Below are 24215 nucleotides of genomic sequence, written 5' to 3' on the forward strand. Positions count from 1 at the left end.
TCGATGGCGCAGTGACTCGGCCGGGCCGCTAGGGGACGGGCGGGGCGGCTGACCGATGTTTTGCCGGTGGTGGTGAGACATGAGGTTAGTTTGTGTCGCAGTGTTTCCTGTAAATCACATGGAAGCTGCAGAAAACCTGCATTTAGATACTGGGGGAGCGAGCGAGGGCAGGAAGAGGAGCGTAGCATGGCAGCGGCGGCGCCGACCTGGGCCTTTCTAACGGCAGTGCTGACACTCCAAGGTGAGGCCTGACTTTCCCTCCCTCCAGCTCTAGGATCTTGGCTTCAGGCTCTGGCCGCCACTCCCCCCAACTCAGCTGTGATCAAACTCTGAGCTTCCCAGCCTGGGAATCAAGTGGACGGCACCGCCTCTTTTTATTAAGCTGGTGTTTGTCATTTTAATTTTTTTTACTCAACCTAGTGCTCAACTGCTAAAAGGATTGTGGCTTCTGGGGTTTTTCTTCCCATTTGGAGTCAAACGTGTATTGAACACGGACCTGTGATTAAGGACAGAAAAATGCGAGGCTAATCCCCACCCCACCGTGTCAAAGGTGGGTTTGGAAATAGACCCTTGTTCAGACCTGAAACCACCTCTGATGACAGACCTGTTGTGTATTTCTAGCTTTTTTTTGGCTTTAATTTCAGATTTCCAGTAGTTGCGGGGTTCCTTTTTATTGCGTATTTACTTACTAGCCTTAGATGAAGGGTTTGGAAACGATTGCTCGGCAAACATTTCTGTTCTCTCGCCTACAATTTTTCCATCTGCCCTTCAAGTGATGCCACAGTCACCTGGTGCCTCACCGAATTGTCCATTCTTCAAGTGTGTGTCAATGTAGAGTAGAGGGGCAAACCCAATTAATCCCCATTTAAATATTGGCTTTGACTTTACTAGAGCAGGAGTATCTTGTGTTGTGTGCTGTGAGACAGACCGTTTTCCCTGCATCCTTCCACTCAAGACTTCTCTTTTTCCCGGAAAGTTTTTGTGTGAGATGACAACAGCATGGGCGATAGCATGGGGGCCAACAGTTTATCCCCTCAGCCAGTGAGATTTAAGGATTGAGAAAGAAACGGAGTGAATTATCGAGTGGGTGAAGTAGATTCAGATCAGCTATGGAAAGTGAAATAAAGAGAGGGACAGAAATATTGGATTCAGAAAGAAATAAGAGACCGAGGGAAAGTAGTGAAAACATCACTTAAAAGATTATAAATCTCAGGAGAATTTGCTTCGTGTGGGACTGAAACCCCACGGTTAAGGCCATTCAAAAACTACAAAATAAATTGATGAAAATATTTCGGGTAAGAGTGTGAAATTTTAATAGGGACACATTTGAAGTGCAGCAATGCCAGTACAATGTGAGTGGTGTTGAAATAGCTCAGGCTGAAATTGAGAGAGCTTACATTTTTAGTTGACCCAACTTGCCCCATCACAGCAGAGCATTGATCAACAAAGCAAACAGAAATTAGATCCACTTGGCTGGAATGGAGAACAAGATGTAGAAAGTCATGCTAGAATTATAGAGTGCTGTATCCAGTTTGCATCACCATGACACAAGGAAACCATTCCAATCCTAACATCAGACAATTGAATCAATTGGAAACTCTGGAGAAACTTTAGATTTTTGGCTTTGAAAGGTGATTGAAGGTCCAGAGATACATGATGGTGTTCATAGTGGAAAAGCTATGACAGTAAGACAGCAGAATATGGATTCAAACTGTTAAAAGGCAAATTAGAATTGATGTCAGGAAGTTTTCACGAATGGAATCAACTTCCAGGTAGGGTAGTAAGGATGAAAAGTTGGAATCATTTAAAAACACCATGAATTCTAGATGTTAAAATAGGCCAAGTGGTCTTTCTCATTTTTACTTGTTTGCTGACCACTGTATCACTCACTTATGGTACATTTTAATGTAACTCAGTCATGCATTTATTTTGTTTCTCTTTATAGATTTGGTAATGCTGCTGATCTTACACAGTTTATTGGTGGAGATCTTAGTTTTTATGGATCAGCCTATTTATGACCTTTGTAGAAAGAAGGTTGTTCATTAGGAAAATTAAGTGAAAAGAGAAAATACTAGGAAAATACAATGGGTTGCTCTGAGAAATTGAGATTTTGTATGTAATCCTTCATCAAAATTAACCTCGAATTCTGTTGAGAGAGAATCTTTTTTCAGATGCTGATTGGTCTGTTATGCTTTTCCAACATTCTATTTCTAATCAAAGTTTGCAAGGGTTTTTTAAAAATCCCTACAGTTGTTATTTATTCAAATACTGTTAAGCTAGCTATCATTGAACTGAACAGTTTTGAGTCTACATACATAAAATTAGTCATGTGGTACATTCTGACTTTGAATCCTTTGTAGCAACACCATACTGCCCATATCTTACACTGTGGTTAATAAGGGATAGATTTGCTTTAAAAGCAAACTACTATATACTATGAAGCAATGCTAATAATGAAGTTAAAGCAGTATTGCAATCTTGAGTTTCTGCTGATATACATGCCACAAATCACAAAAGTGAAGTTATGTATCACAGCAACTCCAATTACTTCTTGTAACTCATTACCAGCCGTTGAATGTTCTGGTTGAAATTTGTTCTGTATGACACCTGTCAAAAACTAGAAGCAGTTTTTTTTTCAGTCTGCTTGTAATGCTGAGTTTGACACTTGCCTTGGTTTCTGACACTCAGGGGTTGAGAGTTCAGCATAGAAATCTTTTTAAAGAAATACTTGGTAAATCTGAAACTAATTTCTCTTAGTAATGAAATTGCAAGCACCTTCGCTGTCTGCTCCAAAGTCATCCTTCTCAGTCATCCACTTGAATCTTTGCAGAGCAAAGTCATGCATGAAACATCTTATTCCACCGCCCACTGATCTCATGTTTGACGTAAATCAGCCGAAGAAGGTTGCTTTCATTACTTGTATTGTACTTGTTTTCACTTCTGTGCCTAAAGAACTGCTGTACAGTACATGTAAAGACTAATGTATGTAGACTCAGCTTGTACACTAATTTCAATTCCGCTAACAAGGTGTCCTTTGTTATTGCATGTCCACTATAAATAACAGGGAGCACGATGTATTTTTTTCCCCCTCAATTCTATAGCTATTAACTTGATCACTTCACCCATTATAATCTGTTTCAGGTACACGAGTTTATATATTTGATATTGAGCATGAACTGCAGTCGTGGTACTTGCATTTAATCTAGTTTTGTTCTAAGGCAAAATAGATAGATTATCAAGATTGAGCAATACAACATCAGATACCATTATCAATGTAATGTTTTGTGTGTTTTCTCCTTGGCACATGCAAGAACTGTAGTCAAAATTCAGGCATTTTGGTTGCATTTTGCAGTAGCAGTAACAACGAAACTACAATTTATACTCGTGTAGTAGTCAATCTCATGTGAAAGTCAACCTGTGATTTGTAAAAGTCGACGATTGTTACCAGAAGGCATGCGGAGTTGGGAAGAGAGAAGCCATTGTTTTAAATGTTAAGGCTACAATTGGAAAGGCAAGAGTGAAACCAATCAAATACTTCACAATGTGAGTAACGATCATAAAAAATAAACCCTGGTTGTCATTAAAGTTACAAAGAGATAATTACAGTGATGGGTTAGTAACAGATTATAAATGTTGATTTATTTTCCTTTTAAAAAAGGAAAGTCTGGAACTTTCCATAGTGCAAGGCTAGAAGGTGGGCTCACTGAAAAACTGTAACCAAGGAAGGATATTTTATAAAAAGCAGTAGAAAGACAATTTCAGGCTAGGTTTTTTTTTGCCAGCAGTATATGGTTAAGATTAATGAGCAGAGGATTGGGTTTCAAAAGTTTATATAACAGACTTCAGCTCCCTTTTATGATGGGTTGAAAACTATTTAAATGAATTTAGCAATTCATGGTATTGGAGGAGCATTTTAGCGATAGGGACCACAACATGGTACAGTTTAAGTTCGTTATGGACAAAGAAATTGACAAGTTGCAAAAAAATGTTTTGAATTGGAGGAGAGCGGATTTTAGTAAGATAAGACAGGACCTGCCCAAGGTAGACTGGGAACAGCTACTTGTGAGGAAATCTACAGAGGAGCAGTGGGGGGCATTCAAAAAGGAAATGGGGAAAGTACAGGCTCAACATGTTCCCTCTAGGGTGATAGGAAGGAGTAAAAAGCCCAGAAAACCATGGATGACCAGAGATATTCAGATTACGATGAGAAGGAAAAGAGAGGCTTTTAGCAGGTACAAGGGAAGCAAATCAGTGGAGGCATTAGTGGAGTACAGAAAGTGCAGGGTGGAACAAGCAATTAGGAGAGCAAAGAGGGGATATGAGAAAGCTCCGGCTGGTAAAAGTAGGGAAAATCCCAAGATATTCTATACGTATTTCAACGGGAAGAGAACCAGGGAAAAAGTAGGGCCCATAAGGGACTGAGGGGGCAATCTATGGGTGGAGCCAGAGGACATCGCTAGAGTGTTGAATGAATACTTCACATCTGCCTTCACCCAAGAGAATGAGGATGAAGGTATCGAACTCGGGGAGAGAGACTGCGAGGTTCTTAAGCAAATTGATATAGGGAGTGACAAGGTGTTGGCAGGCTTAAAAGTGGACAAATCTCCAGGTCCAGATGATTTGCGTCCCAGACTGCTGACGGAGGCAAGGGAGGAGATGGCAGGGGCTCTGACCCAAATTTTTAATTCCTCTCTGACCACTGGAGAGGAGCCAGAGGACTGGAGAACAGCTAGTGTGGTTCCGCTATTTAAGAAGGGTTGTAGAGGTAAGCCAGGGAACTACAGGCCACTGAGTCTCACGTCAGTGGTCGGGAAACTGTTGGAGAAAATTCTGAAGGAGAGAATCCATCTCCACTTGGAGAGGCAGGGTTTGATCAGGGATAGTCAGCATGGCTTTGTCAGAGGGAGGTCATGCCTAACACATTTGATTGAATTTTTCGAGGAGGTGACCAGGTGTGTAGATGAGGGTAGTGCAGTTGATGTAGTTTATATGGATTTCAGCAAAGCCTTTGACAAGGTCCCACATGGGAGACTTATAAAGAAGGCAAATGCACATGGGATACAGGGTAATTTGATAAGATGGATTCAAAATTGGCTTAGTTGTAGGAGGCAGAGGGTGATGATAGAAGGATGCTTTAATGACTGGAAGCCAGTGTCCAGTGGCGTACCACAGGGATCTGTGCTCGGTCCCCTATTATTTGCCATTTATATAAATGACATAGATGACTGCGTGGGGGGTAGGATTAGTAAGTTTGCGGATGACACAAAGATTGGCCGGGTGGTTAACAGTGAGGTTGAGTGTCTTGGGCTACAGGAAGATATAGACAGGATGGTCAAATGGGCAGATAAGTGGCAGATGGAATTTAACCCTGAAAAGTGTGAGGCGATACACTTTGGAAGGAGTAATTTGACACGGAAGTATTCAATGAATGGCATGACACTAGGAAGTTCTGAGGATCAAAGGGACCTTGGCGTGTGTGTCCATAAATCTCTGAAGGCAGAGGGGCATGTTAGTGGGGTGGTGAAAAAGGCATATGGGACACTTGCCTTTATCAATTGAGGCATAGATTACAAAAGTAGGGAGGTCATGTTGGAGTTGTATAGAACCTTGGTGAGGCCACAGCTGGAGTACTGTGTGCAGTTCTGGTCGCCACATTATAAGGAGGATGTGATTGCACTGGAAGAGGTGCAGAGGAGATTCACCAGGATGTTGCCTGGGATGAAACATTTAAGTTATGAAGAGAGGTTGGATAGACTTGGGTTGTTTTCGTTGGAGTAGAGAAGACTAAGGGGCGACCTGACCGAGGTGTACAAGATTATGAGGCGCATGGATAGGGAGCAGCTGTTCCCCTTAGTTGAAGGGTCAGTCACAAGGGGACATAACCTCAAGGTGAGGCGCAGGAGGTTTAGGGGGGATGTGAGGAAAAACTTTTTTACCCAGAGGGTGGTGACGGTCTGGAATGCGCTGCCTGGGAGGGTGGTGGAGGCGGGTTGCCTCACATCCTTTAAAAAGTACCTGGATGAGCACTTGGCACATCATAACATTCAAGGCTATGGGTCAAGTGCTGGTAAATGGGATTAGGTAAGTAGGTCAGGTGTTTCTCACATGTCGGTGCAGACTCGATGGGCCGAAGGGCCTCTTCTGCACTATGAGATTCTGTGAATTCCCAGCTTCCTAGCTACTGGAGGTCACCTTGTCCATTCACTGTGACCCAAATCAAACATGCATGTCGACCCCTCAAACATTAGCCGTGTAATAGACGACCCATGACTTTTGTCCTTAAAAAGTGGTCTTAAAAAAATTTGACTTTTACACAAGTATATACAGTTTCAGCTTTTTGCCATCATTACTGCTCTGAAACGAAGAACCACCTCGGGAGTTCGCACATGCGCTGGAAGCTCAGTAACCGGGAGCTAGGGAGTGAGTACGCCTTCACTTTATCAGTGCACTATTGCTATTAATCTTGGTTTTAACTTGATCCTTTAGAAAAAGAGGAAGAAAGGGAATGTTTCTTTTTATTTGAAAATCTTGTTAATAAACAAAGTCTTTGCTTGTTTAGGGAAGATCAAAACCTTTGGAGTTGTTTAGTGTTTATTACTTTGAAGTACATATGAGACTCAGTGCCTTTTATTTATTTTTGACAGCATTTGGAGAAATACGGAGTCCTACAAATATACAGATTCATGCTTTTAATCTAATGTATCTGCTTAAATGGGATGATGTGCAGAGAAGCAATTACAGTGTGAACTATACTGTACAGTACAAAAGGTAAGCCAAAAATTATGACTATTTCCAAGTTGTCTTTTTACACCCTTGCATTTCTGTAACAGTTCTCAGATATAGAAAGACATCATGCAGCACTCTATGGCGCAGAAGCAAAGGTGGAAATATGTCCCAGGGAAGAGGGAAACAAACATGAGTAGGGACCAAAGGATATTGAAGAGATGGGTTTTCCAAAGGGCGTTTGGGGAGAGGGATTAACAGAGGGAGTTCCAGAGACCAAGTGATTAACAGATATCAGTAGCAAAGTGAGGTCAGTGAGGAATGTGGTGTAAACTGCTTTGGAGGAGCATAAGCCATGAGCACATGCATATGGCTGAAATGATCATTGAGCTGGGTTAAGGTAAGTCCATGGAGGGATTTGAAAACAATAGAGAAAATCTTTAAAAATTTATTGGGGCACATGGAGACAGTGGAATTTGATCAGAGCAGTGCTGATGGGAGTGCACAACTTTATGCAAGTTGAGGATATTTTATTTAGTGGGTGAAGGCAAGAAGAGTAGGAAGAAGAAACTGAAGAAGTTGACCTTTCAGGTGATAAAGATGTAGTTTAGGGTTTTAACTGAGTGGGAAAGAAGCAGTGATGCAGTTGTTTGTACCTCAAGAATATGTGAAGAGTTTTCTATTGTCTGTCTTTCTATTGTCAGGCACAGCAGTTTGCCTGTGTTGCCTATGTAGTAAGATATTTATGCTGCAAACTATTTCAGTTCATTGACAATGCTAAGGATTGTCCTTCCTGCTTTGAAAGGATGCATTTAAGCAGGCCTTATGAATGCAAAATTTATGAGAGCTCACAACTTGACAGCAAAAAGAGCACATTTGTTAAATTTTTCATTTACAACTTAACTGTTTTCTTCCTAATTAGTACATCTCTTAATGGCCAGAATCAGATCTACCTTAGGCTTTGCTGCAAAGTAGTACAGCTAGAATGGAAATACCAATAAACCAAAGGATGAGACCCAGTAGATTCTGGTGATGAGAAAAACCACATGGCAAACTCTGATTTATGTTGAAAGAAATTTTTCCTCTATACAACCCAGTGAAAACTGATGACATCTCATATAGGCAGTGGTCAGACAGTTCTAAGCAAATGAGGATATGAAGAGCTAGAGAAGTGAATTAGAACAGCTATGGTGTCAAGCTCAAATCTCTGGTTTCTCATCATTAAGTATTCTCCTTAGTGTTGGGTGCGTGGGATTATTATGAGAAATCACTTGCTTCCCTTACTCCCTTTGCACCTAGTAAGCCCAATGGGAGTTAGTGGCATAGTGGTAATGTCACTGGCTTAGTAATCCAGTGACTCGGGCTAATGCACTGTAGGCAACAGGTTCAAATCCCACCGTAGGTGGTGGAATTTAAACTTAATTTGAGTATTGCTGAAAAAAGACACACATTGTCGAAGCTTTTCACCTTGCCCCCATCAGGACAATTCACAAGAACACCAAATATAAAGTGAACAACTATTTATACTTCATGAGAAGAGAATACTGATTGGTAGAGGCGTTGCCATGGTGAATGCACCAGTTAACTGATGACTGACAGTTAACTGTCAAGCTTTGTTTAAGTTCAAACCAGTCAGGTTGACTCTGGTCAAGGCAATCCCCTGGGGGTTTATTTAGTTGAAACAGGCGCAATGTGTGTACATGTTCTTTCTGTCTGCGAAGAATGGGGCCCTGTGTATTAATATATGTAGCACATAGCATGTGTAAGTGCACCACACTGCAAGCCTGACTGATTATTTTAAATTGGTCATCAGCATAATTCTTAGCACATTCAGGGTTGTTTAGCAAATGTTGTCCAATAGCGGAATCACATCTAATGTTGGACACTGTTTTGAGTTTTGCAAGCACGAGCTGGCTGGGAATGGTCGGTACCTTCCTGTTGCGAACACCTGAAGGAACATGCTGTTAGATACAGTATGCCAGTCTTTGGGATGTACGGTCTACATACCTAGCATCACACCGGCACTGAAATTCATGACTGGCAGATTTGCTAGAGCAATACTGGAATAAATGGGAATAAGGGGGAAAACACTACGCTGGTTGGAGCCATACCTAGCATAAAGGAAGATGGTTGTTGGAGGTCTGTCATCTAGGTTCCAAGATATCACTGCAGGAGTTCCTCAGGGTAGTGCCCTAGGCCCGACCATCTTCAGCTGCTTCATCAATGACCCTCCTTCCATCATAAGCTCAGAAGTGGGGATGTTTGCTGCTGATTGCATAATGCTCAGCACCATTCACAACTCCTTGGATACTGAAGCGGTCCATGTTCAAATGCAGCAAGACCTGGACAATATCCAGGCTTGGGCTTACAAGTGGCAAGTAACATTCGTGCCACACAAGCGCCAGGCAATGACCATCTCCAACAGGAGAGAATCTAACCATCGCTTTTGGACATTCAATGACATTAACATCGCTGAATCCCCCACTGTCAACATCCTGGGGGTTATGATTGACCTGAAACTGAACTGGACTAGCCGTATAAATACTGTGGCTACAAGGGCAAGTCAGAGGCTACGAATCCTGCAGTGAATAACTCGCCTCCCGACTCCCCAAAGCCTGCCCACCATGTACATGGCACAAGGCAGGAGTATGATGGAACACTCTCCATTTGCCTGGATGAGTGCAGCTCCAACAGCACTCAAGAAGCTTTACACATTCCAGGACAAAGCAGCCTATTTGATTGGCACCCTATTCATGAACATTCACTCCCTCCGCCACTGTTTACCATCTACAAGAAGCACTGCAGGAACTCACCAAGGCTCCTTAGACAGACCTCCCAAACTCATGACCGCTACCATCTAGAAGGACAAGGGCAGCAGACGCAGGAACACCACCACCTGGAAGTTCCCCTTCAAGCCACTCACCATCTTGACTTGGAAATATATTGCCATTCCTTCAGTGTAACTGGGTCAAAATACTGGAACTCCCTTCCTAACAGCACTGTGGATGTACCTACACCACATGGACTGTAGCGGTTCAAGAAGGCAGCTCACCACCATCTTTTCAAGCGCAATTAAGGATGGGCAATAAATCCTGGCGTAGGCAGTGATGCCCAAATCCCATGAATAAATTTTTTTTAAAGGACCAAACAGCACAAAAGGTTGTCTGTTTTTGCTGTAATGCTCCCAGGCTAGCATCTAGATCTGTTTTAATTCCTCTGATTTTTACATCTGTGAACCTGCCTGTCAGCATATTCTATTACTGAATATAAAAGGTTTGTGTAAAATATATTTTCAATTTATTCAAACTTGTGTCCTCTAGTCTTGTTAGACTACGCCATGTCACAGAACAGGTAAACTACACAATGAACACAAATACGTAAGTATGTGTGTAAAACTATGTGAGCATGCTAAAAACTTAATCATGATAGTAGAACTGACCTTTCATAATGGTGTGGATATAGTACTCAAACTGTAATTTCCTACACTAACTTGCATGCCTGCTTTTTCTATGCTGTACCCTTTTCCAAATCTGGAAGTGTATTTGCTATCTCATTCCTCCTCCTAATTATTGGGGTGACTTATTCTGGCTCTGGTCCTGACCAGCACCTGTAAGGTTCACCATGAGCAACATGAGATTGGCTTGATGCTTGGCATTGCTATTTTGCATGTTATTGAATGAGTTGTACTTGCCTTAATGTTTCTTCAACTTATCCGAAAAGAATGCTAGCCTTTATCCATTAAATATAATCAAGTTTATCATTTTATCATGATCCCCAAAGAGACCATAACTAACTATAAAAAGAAAGTTGAATTCTCATAGACCATCTTAAAGGATCAGCTGACAAGATTTCAAGGTTTACAGCTGTTATCCAAACAAACTAACTGAAAGCAACATTGATTAAACACTATTTTAGTGGGCAACTTAATACTTTAAACTACAAAACAGAACTTTACCCTTTTACTTTTAAGACAACTGAAAATCCCATGATCCATGGTTACACTTCACTCTGCCCCTTAAGTAGACATTCGCTTCTCCCAGAACAATTCCAATATGATTCTAAGCTCCTAATGCTTTCTTTCCATTCTTTACCTTTCCTAGCCTGATAACTTTTTATCCCAGATCTGTCTTTCACAGTGAGTGTTTCTCCTGGAGATTCTTCCTCTAGCGCAGGCTAAATATTCCAGCCTTGTTTCAAATCCTCAAGAACTTGGTCTCTTCGATCCAAGCACGAGCTACCACACGCATTCCTGCGCAATGAACCATAGAGACTTTTAACCTTTAACTGTTCTCTCTCTCCCGATCCTGGCAGACTGCCTTTGTATTAGAGTTTTCAGAAATACCTTAAAAACCCTTCCCCTCTCAAAGCTTATCTCCATGGCAATGTGAATCACAAGGACCTTGTATCCAGGTAGAAATGCTAATTAGCTATTCTTTAGACCCCAACTCTATTCTATCTTGGAAGTAAATGGACAATTTAAAGTATAACCATTTAGAACCCAACATTCTCAAGATCTTTCTGGGATTTTTGGAGACTAGCAGTCTAACCACTGTAAACACAGACACTGCTGTGTTACACTTTCTTTCCAGCAAAACAACCTGGGCCTCCCTTTAACTTTGAACAGCCAAGTCACACAGGCCTGTTGTTAGGCAAAGTTCAGAACAGGTTACATAACCCCTTTCATTTTTTCCTAAATTAAAAACACAGCCCCAAAACATCATAATCTTTTAAACATCATATTTGTAGCAATTTACAAAATTGTTCTTTGTTTCTTCTTAGTACTGTTAGAAACTGGACAGATGTGAAGGGATGTGAAAGCATCAGCCATACAGAGTGTGATTTCACTAAGACAGACATCCTCTTTTTTGGACAATATATCCTCCGCCTACGAGCACAAAGAGGGAATCAAACATCGACCTGGTTGACTTCACCACCCTTTATTCCCTATAAGCACAGTAAGAAACTTTTTAAAAATTCAAACCATATTTGGCCCCCCGTGGCTTTTCACCTCTAGGATCTGAGTTCAAGACTAGACAATTCTGGTGGGATGCAAACCTCTCCACTAGCTTCAAGGATCCTATATCAAGTGCGTATTCAGTATAAGCCAACATTTTTTTGTTTTGTATCTAAACCAACAAAATTGTCTGTGATACTTAAAGATGTTTCAAAATTATTTAATATAGGATTTTGCAGCATAACACATTATGTAAAGTGTATTTTTATAGGTTCCATCTGTGAATGTTTAAGCTGAACGCAAGTAAATTATTCAATTTACAGTTCGTTAGCATGTGATGTGAGGATAACTTGGCATGCCATGTGTTGCTTTTTAAAATTAATTTTGTGCTCATCAAGGTTGAGGAATACTAACCTTTTTTCGATGTAATACGAACACTGTGCCCTAATTAAAGTATTATGCGCTATCAGCTCAGATAAATTATGATTAGATGCAAAGAAAAAGTTCCTTCAACCTCCAAAGATACTGCATCAGTATATTGTTTTTCCATTTGCTGCACTGTCCGTTCTGTGACCTCTCTGAGTAGGATTGACAAATTAGGAGTACTTTGGGTCCAAAATGATTTACCATATTCATTTCACACCAGAACCTTTGAAACCATCAGACTTCCTTGTTGGAAGGTTCTGAGCAACACCAAATGTCACTCAACCTCCTAGTTGAGGTGGGCAGATTTCTTTATCAATGGCCTTTTCATGAGAACCTCAGAGTTGGTCAAAGGTAGATCTTCAACTCAGCTGTTGTTTGTAATGCTTTCATTATGTTGAAAGTTAAATGTCTTCTGGAGCACTTGATGATAAATGATAGCTACTGGAAGCACACAACAACGTGGGCATGGTAGATTAGCCTGACTAGCCTTTGACCTCTGTTCACCCCAACATTTCTGCAGTTACTGATTTGCTTAACCACACCCTCATCTCTACCCTTGCCATAGCCCCTTCTAAAGGCATTAACCTCACTTACCCTGGCCATTCCCCCAATACAGCCCTTATCTCTGATTCCTTAAGTTCAAGGCACGCAGTTTTGAACACACATGGTGGACAACTGGTTTAGCCATTCACTGCCAGATCTGTCTGACCACATAAAGCATTATCGAATCCTGCTTTCTCCTCCTGGCACCCATGTTACCTGATATTGTTCATGGTTCTCTTTCTTCAGGTGTTGTATCTCTCTCCTATGAATCTGCCATCATCATCCCTCCTCAAAAAAGAAAAGCCCACTGTCCTTGCAAATATTCAGCCCATCTCCAACCTTCCTTTTCTCTCAAATCCTTGAATGTGTTGTTGCCTCCCAAATCCATGGCTGTCTTTCCCAGACCACCAATCCCTCCATTTGCGTTTCTGCCCTGCCACAGTTCTCATCAAAGTCAAATGGCATCCTATGCAATTGTGACAAAGGTAAAATACCTCCCTTTGTCCTTTTTGACCTGTCTATAGCCTTTGGCACTGTTGACGATACCATCCTCCAATCCCTCTCCACCATCGTGCAGCTGGGTGAAACTCCACTTGACTGGTTCCATTCTTATCTATAGTAGTCAGAAACTATCTGCAACTAAGTCTGTCCTTGGCTTCTCCTATTTTTCATCTACGTGCTGCCCCTCGGCAACATCATCCAAAAACAGTGTCAGTTTCCACGTATATGCTAACGACATTCAGCTGTACCTGACTACCACGACCATCAGGAAATGGTTTACATTGTTCATTTCACACTGGAAACAGAAAATGTTGAAAATACTCAACAGGTCAGGCAGCATCTGTGAATAGAGAAACAGTTCATGTTTCAGACCAATGACCTTTCATCAGAAAGTAATTCTGACTGTGGGTAGATCTGAAGTTTTGAACTTCTGACTAAAATGGGTAATCAGCTAGGATCAGGTTGTAAATAATAGGCTTGTGAAAGTTTTATAATAAGATTTAACATTATAGAATGGTTGAATAATTCATGTTCATTATTCATGAGAGAAGGTGCTGATTTTTTATTTAAAATAAAAACAGAAAATGCTACAAAAACTCAGCAGATCTGGCAGAGAGAAACTGAGTTAACGTTAAGAGTCTGTATGACTCTTCAGAGCTCAAGAGAAGTAGAAATATGATGGGTTTTATACTGTTTAAGAGGGGGTGGAGAAGGTGGAACGAGATAGAAGGTCAGGGATAGGTGACAGCTAAGACATTGACAAAGATGTCACAGACACACAACAAAGGGAGTGTTAATTGTAGTGGTAAAGAATAAGAGTTATTTTAATGTTTTATTTACCTGTTTTATATGTGCTAACTTATTGTAATTCTGCAATTGATCATTGAATTAAAACTTCTCTTTAAATTACAGATGAAATTGGTCCTCCATCAATAAAGGTGGACTCAAAAGGCCATTTTCTTAATGTCTACATCTTGGACCCCGAAACGGAAAATCATCAATCCATACAGGAGGCTTATAAAGATATTAAATACAGGATAATTTACTGGAAAAAACATTCTCATGAACTTAAAAAGGTATGTTCCGAGAAGCAAAATTGTATTATAACGTGTTAACCTTGTATTAGAAAAGTGAACAGTTCTCTTACCCACATCCATTAATGAGTTATGGTGCTTGGAACACAAGCAAAGATTCTTTATATTAAAAATATACAAATATGTATTTATTCATGTTTGAAATGTAGGATGTACCTTTGTTAGAGTTGTTCCCTTTGGGGGAGGAGTGGCAAGGCAGAGCAACAACAATTTGCCTTTTATTATATCGTGCCTTTGAAGGTACTTCACAGGAGTGTTTAAAGGAAAGAGAGACAGAGAGGTATAAGAAAGGAGTTCCATTTTTTTAGCACCTCAACAGCTGACAGCACAGTTGACAATGTGGAATAATTAAAATCAGGTATGCGCAAAAGACCAGAATTGGAGGAGTACAAAGATCTTGGAGGATTGTAGGGCTGGAGGAGATTACCGAGATGGTGGAGGGCGGAGCTGAGGTAATGGAGGAATTTGAAAGCACACGTGAGAATTTTAAAATCATGGCATTGCTCAACAAAGAGCCAATGTCATTCGACAAGCGCAGGGGTAATGGCGAACGGAACTTGGTGCAAGTTAGGATCCAGGCAGCAGAACTTAAGTTTATGGAGGGTGGAAGAAGGAGGGAAAATTTGGCCAGCCATTATCCTAAAACAGGATGGAATAGTTTGTTTGTTATCTGGAGTGATAATTGAGCTAAATAAAGTTGATGGTGCTAAAAAAAAAATAGAACTATTGTTCTCCATCAGAACTAATATTTTATTACGGTATTAAAGGAAGTAGCTACACAAGTAGTGGATGCACTGGTAGTAATCTTCCAAGAATCCTTAGATTCTGGAAAATTCCCAGAAGATTGGAAAGCTGCCAATGTAACGCTCTTATTGAAAAAGGGATGGAGACAAAAAACAGGTAACTATAGTTAGCTTAACATCCATCACTGGGAAAATGTTAAGAGTATTATAACGGATGTAATAGCATAACATTTAGAAATGCATAATATAATACTGCACGTAAGGCTACTTAATAAGATAAGAGCCCGTGGTGTTGGGTGTAGTATATTAACATGGATAGAGGATTAGCTGACTAATAGAAGACAGAGTTGGGATAAGGGGGGCATTTTCAGGATGGCAACCTGTAACTAGTGGAGTGCCACAGGGATCAGGGCTGGGGCTGCAATTATTTGCTATATAAATGACTTAGATCAGGGAAGTAAATGTACTATCGCCAAGTTAGCGAATGACACAAAAATAGGTGGGAAGGCAAGTGGTGAGGATGGCATAAAGTGTCTGCGGAGGGATATAGACTGGTTAAGTGAGTGGGCAAAATCTTGGCAGATGGAATATAATGTGGGAAAGCGGGAGGTCGTGCATTTTGGCAGTAAGAATAGAGGAGCTGAATATTATTTAAATGGAGAAAGCTGCAGCACAGAGGGATTTGGGAGTCCTTGTGCATGAATCCCAAGAAGCTAGCATACAAGTTCAACAGGTAATAGGGAAGGCAAATGGAATGTTGGCCTTTATTTCAAAGGGAATAGTATATAAAAATAGGGAAGTCTTGCTAAAACTATACAAGGCACTAGTTGGGCCACACCTAGAATACTGTGAACAGTTTTGGTCCCCTTATCTAAGGAAAGATATACTGGCATTGGAGGCAGTCCAGAGAGGGTTCACTAGGTTGATCTCAGATATGGAGAAATTTTCTTATGAGATGTTGAGTGCGTTGGGCCGGTACTCATTGCAATTTAAACAAATGAAAGGTGACCTTATTGAAATATATAAGATTGTTAAGGGGCTTGACAGGTCAGGTGCGGAGAGGTTTCCCCTTGTGGGAGATCCTAGGACCAGAGGGTATATTCTCAGCATAAGAGGTCTCCGAAGGTAGTGAATCTGTGGAATTCTTTACTGCAGAGGGGTGCAGAGACTGGGTCATCAAGTATATTCAAAGCTGAGATAGATTTTTAATCAGTAGGGAATCAAGGGTTATGGGGGAAAAGCAGGAAAATGGAGTTGAGGGTTATCAGATCAGCCATGATCTCATTGAATGGCGGAGCAGACTTGATGTTCTGAATGGCCTACTTCTGCTCCAATGTCTTATGACCTAATTTATTTTTAACAAGATCAAGGCAATTGGGCCCATAAGGCCTGCTTCATCCAGTCAACAGACTTTCCAAACCCCAGCAATGCTATCTCTTGAGAGGCCAAATCAGAAAAAAAAATTCATGCCAATTTCCTAAAACAGTTCAGTAAGCTCTAGGAGATTGTGGCTGCTCATAACTCCTACAATTGCAGCTAACTAGCAACTTAGAATAATTCTCCATGGCCACTGTCTGAAGCTGAACCAGGCTATTCACAAACTTGGCATCCTTTTTGACCAATATGAGCTTCTAACTCTATCCCATCACCAAGACTGCTTACTTCCACAAACATAACGTTGCCTATGTCTGCCACTGTTCTAAAGCTTCCCCCTGCCCCGCCCCCGCCCCCACCAGCTGGCCTTCCATCCTTCGCCCTCCGTAAACTTAAGCTCATCCAAAACTCTACTGTTCATAATCTAACTTGCACCAAGTTGCATTCACCTATCCCCATGTGCTCATTGACCTAAATTGGATTCCAGTCTGGCAACCCCTTAGCATTACAATTCTTTGTTATCCTTGTTTTCAAATCCCTCCATAGCCTCAGCCCTCTGACTTAATCGTAACAGTAAGAAATTTGGATTTTTAACTTAAAGGAAAAACAGAGAGCGCTGGAAACACTCAGCAGGGCAGGAAGCTGTGGAGAGATAAAGCTAATGGGCCTGATTTTAACTTTGTGTAAGTGAATGGGTTTAGAGTTAAAACCAGTGTTTCAGGTTGATGACCTTCCATCGTGTTTAACCTGTCTAATCTGAAAGTAGTCAATCATGCCATTTTTTTTTAAAACTTCATTCAAATAACCTCTAAAGTAAATAACCTAACTATTTGGAACCTATCCAAGTAATTAAGAGATTTAGATCATCCTGGTATCCCTCCTGTGTCTCCTCTCCAGAATCTCAGTATCCTTCACTATGTGCAAGAATCAAAATTGGACTTTGTAGCCTCAAGTGCAAATATTGCCTGAGCCTTAAATAGTTTAAGTTTACTTCTGCTATGGTTGATTGTTGTTCCAAGTAATACAAACTAAATATAATTTTCTTTCCCTCTTTCCAGCTCATGCTACTTTGGTACCTTTTAAAGAGCCATCAACTACAACCCCCATATTTCTTTCTTAGTCTTTTTTTTTGAAGTGCAGTCACTGTTCCTATGTTGCAACAGTCACTACACTTCAAAAAGAATACTTCATTAGCTGTAAAGTGCTTCCAGATATCCTTAGATTGTGAAAGATGCTATGGATGTGCATGTCTTTCATATTGGTATAGACATACCTGTTGTTTCCTAACTTCAAGTGCATATCACTGAACTTGTCTGCATGAATTGATAAATATAAACATATTTTCAAGACCACGTAATTTCCACCAAAACTGCTCACTTCTAGCTCTGCTGTTTGTGTTGACAGGATTGGACCTAGCTGTGTCGTCCTGCCGCCACTCTTGAGATTAAGAAACATGTTAGCATTCACTTTATAGTTCCAGCCATTTTATAAATTTCATGGGTATATTTTCTGTTTTATTTATTTCCATACAATAATTTTACTCTGACTGCATTCCCCCCTCGGTTTTAGCCCCCAAAAACATTGCTAAGGACTGGGTTAAGATGATGCAAACTAATTTCACTTGGAAACATTCCAGCTGTCAGGACATTACCCATTAGTATGTCATAGTGATGTGATTGCTCACCAACATGCCCTTCCATTTTTCTGTAAAATAAACTTGATAATGCCCTTTTCTTTCCTAGTTATGAATGCTGTGGGTTATACAATTTTGTTTTCTGGCCATACTCCCTATAGGAGAACACAGTATTTCTGTTAATGTGTCAGTTTAGGCCCTTATCTGTTGCTATATGCACTACAGTGCTGACTGGTTGGAATGCAAAGATATATCACTCTCAAAAATGCTGCACTAAACAGGAAATTTATTTAAATAAACTTTGCAGGGTCAAATACTTTTAACCTAAATAATGTATTAAACTAATCCTTTGGAGAGGTAACATAGCAAACTGTGTTAAAATTCATGTATAATGCTGTATTAAATTACTTAATTACAGATGAAAAACAGCACTGGTAAATTGGTATCATTGAAACTCGAACCTTGGATCTCATACTGTCTGCATGTTCAGGTTGTCGACGTTGTATGTGGTATTGAAGGACAGCTTAGTCGTGTTGTATGTGAAAAGATTAAAGGTATGCTTTTAATTATTTACATTTTAAAATATTAGTGGTAGGTTGCATTGCCTAATGGGAAAATCTCCCCTCCCACCTCACCCTTTTACCTTGAGGTGCAGTTCATTCTCTTACTTTTCGTACTTCCGTACCAGGTTTCATCCCCTGGCTAAATGATTGAGCAGGCCACTGTTCTTGTTCAATAATTTCATACTGTAACTTTTTTGAGCTATCGTTTCGTCCGGATTCATGAAAGAACATACTGGCTTTGTTATGACAGTGAAACATTCTTTTCAACTAAATCATATGATCTTCCCAGTTGAAGGGGAGGCTTTGCTGGGGATTGCCAAATGAAGGTGGCCTGGTAACTCAAAAATTTGTTTCAAAGGATTGGCACTCGACTTAGTCAGCCTTGGTCAGATTGTCAGCTGGAGTATTAAAGAGAAATTCAATTGGAAAGAACAAAAATTGATTATTTCAGCCTCCTTGAATCATCCAACATGCTGGCAGATTACTTTGTTACCATTCGTATCACTATTGCTTCATATGCTGCCTAGACACTCTTACCCTCCATTCTGAAGGAAAATCTCTCATGTTGAACTATGCATCCAGTGGTAGTGGAGTGTTTTGCCGTAACATAATTTGATGATACATTATTGTCTCATATGCTATTTTTGCCTCTGTAACATCACCCGACTTCGCTTTCTTAGCTCATCTGCTGAAACCTCATTTATGTCTTTGTTACCTCTAGACTTGACTATTCCAGTGCATTCCTGGCTAGTCTCCCACGTTCTGTCTGTAAACTTGAAGTCATCCAAAGCTCTGCTGCCCATGTCTTGCACCAAGTCCAATTCCCCTATTGCCCTTCTCACTGACTTTGACTTAGATTGGCTTCCGCTCAAACAGCTTATTGATTTTAAACTTCTTATTCTTAATTTCAAATCTCTCTGTGGCCTTGCCCCCCCCCACCCCCCTATCTCTGTAACCTCCGCCAGTCCCACAGCCCTCAAGCTATCTGCACTCTAATTCTGGCCCCTTGTGCATCCCTAATTTTAATCGCTTCACCATTGGTGGCTGTGCCTTCGGTTGCCTAGACTCTAAGCTTTGGAATACACTCCCTACATCTCCATCCCTTTATCTTACTTTCCTCCTTTAAGACAATCATTTAAGCCTACCTCCTTGACTGAGCTTTTAGTCATCTGACATATCTCCTTATATGACTTGGTGTCATATTTTGTTTTATAATGTGCCTTGGAAAGGTTTATTATGTTAAAAGTGCTCTATAAATATAAGTTGTGAAATTATCAGGAAATAGTGACCATTCCTAAGTGAAAATGTAAAACTGATCATATTTTTAATTTTCTAAAGGTACTATTCAATTGTGGCAGATTGGTGTAACCTTCATTGTCTCACTAGTGGTTATTTTTGGTGTGACATTGGGATGCTTCTTCTTTGTATATGGCACATACAGATGCATAAAGTATGCCTTCTTTCCTCCACACATTTTGCCAGAACATTTACAAGAGGTATGTGTCCTGTTTCAAATCTGCACGTTGAATTTTATTTTCAGAATAAAACTTTTTTTTTTAAAAGGAGGAAAGATCTGAAGTCATGGTGCAAACTATTTAGAAAATTAATGCAGGTTTATGTAAATTGCATTAAACATTCTATTTGGATTCATAGTTATGGCACATTATTTACATGATTTAGAGTTTTGAGGACTTTTTCTTACTGAGTACGGTCTAGTCTTGGTGTGTTGACGTCGATCTTGAAAAGTGGCAGCATGACTATCAAGGCATTAAACCTTTTGAGCATTATCATTTCTATAGGAAATTTGTTGCTGGTCTACTGCCATATTTTCAAGAAGGTGAAAAATGGCATTAAGTACATTTCCTAATAAATCTAGGGAAAAGTTTAGAAGCATGGTGTACAGAAGATTTTTTATCTCTAGATAGCAAAAGATTATTTCTTCTGCCAACTCCAAGGGTTTGCATTTAAAAATATTCCCCATGTATTTTGACAGTCTCCCTCTCCAGCTGTTTGGCATTGGGGTTTCTGGAGATAAATTTATGAAATCAGGACCCTAAGTGCCAGTTTTTTTTATTATTCATTCACAGGATGTGGGTTTTGCTGGCTGGGCCAGCATTTATTGCCCATCCCTAGTTGTCCTTGAGAAGGTAGTGGTGAGCCGCCGCCTTGAACCACTGTAGTCCATGTACTGTAGGTATACCCACGGTGCTGTTAGGAAGGGAGTTCCAGGATTTTGACCCAGCGACAGTGAAGGAACGGCGATATATTTCCAAGTCAGGATGGTGAGTGGCTTGGAGGGGTTCCCTCCAAAATCCTGGAACTCCCTTCTTAACAGCACCGTGGGTATACCTACACCATATGGACCAAAGCAGTTCAAGAAGGCGGCTCACCACTACCTTCTCAAGGACAACTAGGGATGGGCAATAAATGCTGGCCCAGCCAGCAAAGCCCACATCCCGTGAATGAATTTTTTTTTAAAAATTAAAAACTGGCACTTAGGATCCTGATTATTTCATAAAATTTATCTCCAGAAACCCCAATGCCAAACAGCTGGAGAGGGAGACTGTCAAAATACATGGGGAATATTTTTAAATGCAAACCCTTGGAGTTGGCGGTCGTTGTCCCAGCATCTGACCTGCAACTTGGTCACATCTAATTCATAGCAAAATGTGAAAAACAAAGGCAGGTTTGCTCATCTAGAATCTACTTATTTGTAAGATGCTGATCTTGGTTTAGTTTTAGCATTCTCGTTTCTAAATCAGAAGGTTGTAGAGTCAAGCTCCACTCCAGAAGTTTGAGCACATACACCAGAGTGTTGGCCTTTATTATCACTGAGGAACTACTGTGCTGTTGGAGGTGCATTTTTCAATTGAGGTGTTACACCAAAGCACTGTATGCTCTTTCAGATAGAAATTAAAGATCTCAAGGTACTACTCACAGAAGAGCAGGGTGTGCTCTTGGTGTCCTAGCCAATATATTTTCCTAAACCAACATCACTAAAATAGATTTGATCCTGTATCTCATTGCTGTTTGTGGGACCTTGCTCTGAGCAAATTGACTGCCATAGTTCCCTACATTACAACATTGACCACCCCTCAATGTATGCTTTATTGGCTGTAAGGCACTCAGATGTCCTGGGTTTGTGAAATATGCAGTACAAATGGTAGACTTTTTCTTTTTTTTAAAAGGACACAATCTTAGCTTTGTATAAATTGTTACAGCCACTCATTACAGTCCTGTTTATTGCTCTCTTCCCTTTTGTTTTACTGTTGCAGTATTTCAGTGAACCTTCCCAGAGTGCCTTCCTTGAGCTGCCATCTAAAGGAGATGTCGAGGAGTGCTGCGACGAGCTCAAGGTCATTCTTGAAACCAAAAGCTTGACTTCATACTCCAGTTCCTTAACTTTACCAAATACTGGGAATGAGAAAAATGATCAAAGTGGTCAAACCAGTATAGATTCTGGACAGTTTTCTAATGGAGGAAGTTCCAAGAGTGATGGTACTGAAGAATTGGAGGGAAGAACGTTAACAGAATTAGATCTACATAATGTACTTTTGTGATTAAAACTTCCATTGAGCCCCAACTTTGTTTTTCAGATAAATGTTTGCTCAAGCTGCCATAAGCGAGTGTGTTTGAGAGAAGAGTTGTTCCTAGCTTATTTCGTGTTATGGTGCTCAAATGCTTTTAATATCAACCTCCTAGGATTTGCCATTGACCAGAAACTGAACTGGACTGGACCAGCCATATAAATACTGTGGCTACAAGAGCAGGTCAGAGGCTAGGAATCTTGAGGTGAGTAACTCACCTCCTGACTCCCCATAGCCTGTGCACGATCTACAAGCCACAAGTCAGGAGTTTGATAGAATACTCTCCACTCTGGATGAGTGCTGCTCCAACAACACAAGAAACTCAACATCATCCAGGACAACGCAGCCACTTGATTGGCACCCCATCCACCAGCTTAAACATTCACTCCCTCCATGACTGATGCACAATGGCAACAGTATGTACCATCTACCGCATCCACAGCAGCACCTCATCAAGGCTCCTTCAACAGGCACCTTCCAAACCAGCAGCCTCTACCACCTAGTGGGACACGGCAGAAGATGCATGGGAACATCACCTGCAAGTTCCCCTCCAAGCCACACACCACCCTGACTTGGAACTATATCGCTGGCACTGGGTCAAAATCCTGGAACTTCCTCCCTAACAGCACTGTGGGAGTATCTACACCATATGGACTGCAGCGGTTCAAGCAGGTGGTTCACCACCACCTTCAAGGGAATTTAGGGAAGGGTGACACTTAACTGGCCTAGCCAGTGCTGCCTGCATCCTGTGAAAGAATATTTTTTTAAAGTAATAGCTTAGTTCATTGTAACAAATTGTTTCTACCACTCAATTGACAGACCTGTAACCACTGCTACTTCACCTTAGTATTATACAGACTGAAATGCCCACTTTAGGTATAAATCAAGTTTCTAATTGCACAACTGGATCTTTTTCATAGTTAAGGTAGACGTGATATAAAAATCAAATGCCTCTTATTTGTTAATGCAGCCACCATGAAACTGACTTGAAATCCTAGACAGAGGCACTGTTACTGTAGGAGGCGCAGAAGCTATGTCAAAATATTTTAATGTAATTATGTCACATGTTCAGTGTTAAAGTAATTTAAGATTTTTTTTTAAATATGTAAGTATCTTAATTTTGCTATTGCTGATAGAATCCATAATGTACTGCCTGAAATTCAAAAGGGGATCGAATAAATATCTGAAGGAATAAAAATTCAGAGGGCTGTTGGGAAAGTGAGATTAATTGGATAGCTCTACCAAAGTGCCAGCACAAGCATGATAGGTCATATGGCTTCTTTCTCTGTTGGTATCACTGTTAGATTCCATGACTCCTTCAGATAATGCATGTTGTCGTACTGAACCATAAGGAATGGCAGATTGTAGGCCACTACCTGTTTCCTGTTGTGTGAACCCACCTCAGCCAGGTTACCAATGAAATGTTCCAATCTGCTTCCAAGTGCACAAGAAAGGGAGGGAAAAAGAGTCTTGTTCCTGCTTAGGGTTGCTGTCCTAGGGCATATATTGGAAGGTGTGTGAGGAAGGACAGAGGGTAGAATCAGACTTTGACAGAACTCCAACCTTGGAACAATAGCCTTCCTTATCACAGCCGTATTGTATGTGCCTTGGAGAAGAATGAAACTTTAAAACAATGTTGTCAGGGATTCTAAACAGTCATCAGTGCATGCTCCCTTGTAATGGATCAAGAATTTCCTTTCATGGGGTGTGCAAGAATAATCTGTAGAATTTTCATCGTGTAGTTTCAAGCCACTTATTTTTCAGATCACATGTCGATTTAAATTTTTGGGATTCCTCTGTCAATCCTGTGCACTCCCCACCAAGGCCTTTTTCCAAGAGGGGAGAAAGTTCTCCAAGCTCAGTTTATAATTAATCCATTTTTTCACCCTGTTTTCTAACAAATCGGGTCTATTTACAGTCCATTTTTCTTCTGCCCTTTAACGAACTATTTTCTTGCTGAGGTGCGGATCCATGGACACCAGTTACCGTGCTCAGTATTGTGCTCAACTGGTTACTGTTCATGATTGACCTTAGACAATGACTGTCAGTGAACTGGGACATCAAACTAATCTTG

At 40.7% G+C, this 24215-nt stretch overlaps 1 protein-coding gene and 1 pseudogene across 3 annotated transcripts in view; both read left to right on the forward strand.

Annotated features, from left to right (window-relative positions):
* On the forward strand, nucleotides 1-23343 carry LOC144691758 (interleukin-10 receptor subunit beta-like). 2 transcript variants are annotated; one of them, XM_078560192.1, is made up of 8 exons: nucleotides 1-241; nucleotides 6645-6768; nucleotides 10044-10100; nucleotides 11503-11678; nucleotides 14060-14223; nucleotides 18410-18545; nucleotides 19893-20050; nucleotides 21830-23343. In XM_078560192.1, the coding sequence occupies exons 1-8, from the start codon at nucleotides 187-189 to the stop codon at nucleotides 22112-22114; spliced, it is 1155 nt and encodes a 384-aa protein (XP_078416318.1). In that variant the 5' UTR covers nucleotides 1-186; the 3' UTR covers nucleotides 22115-23343. The 2 variants fall into 2 exon arrangements, with proteins under 2 accessions (XP_078416318.1, XP_078416319.1); XM_078560193.1 differs by lacking the exon at nucleotides 10044-10100 and having other exon boundaries at nucleotides 20-241.
* The window catches only part of LOC144691894 (serine/threonine-protein phosphatase CPPED1 pseudogene), an 8631-nt pseudogene continuing 6964 nt past the window's right edge, over nucleotides 22549-24215 (forward strand). Inside the window, exon 1 of the transcript XR_013579228.1 lies at nucleotides 22549-22557. The product of XR_013579228.1 is annotated as a serine/threonine-protein phosphatase CPPED1 pseudogene (transcript). The remainder of the gene's footprint in view (nucleotides 22558-24215) is intronic.

This window comes from Cetorhinus maximus, chromosome 16 (genome assembly GCF_964194155.1).
Source record: "Cetorhinus maximus chromosome 16, sCetMax3.hap1.1, whole genome shotgun sequence".
Taxonomy (NCBI): Eukaryota; Metazoa; Chordata; class Chondrichthyes; order Lamniformes; family Cetorhinidae; genus Cetorhinus; species Cetorhinus maximus.

Bases quoted from the DNA above. Each gene is read 5' to 3' on its own strand.
- LOC144691758 (XM_078560192.1), top strand. From the start codon at position 187: ATGGCAGCGGCGGCGCCGACCTGGGCCTTTCTAACGGCAGTGCTGACA. The intron at 10,101-11,502 runs GTAAGTATGTGT...GTTTCTTCTTAG, and splicing joins TACACAATGAACACAAATAC to TACTGTTAGAAACTGGACAG. The intron at 20,051-21,829 runs GTATGTGTCCTG...TTACTGTTGCAG, and splicing joins TGCCAGAACATTTACAAGAG to TATTTCAGTGAACCTTCCCA.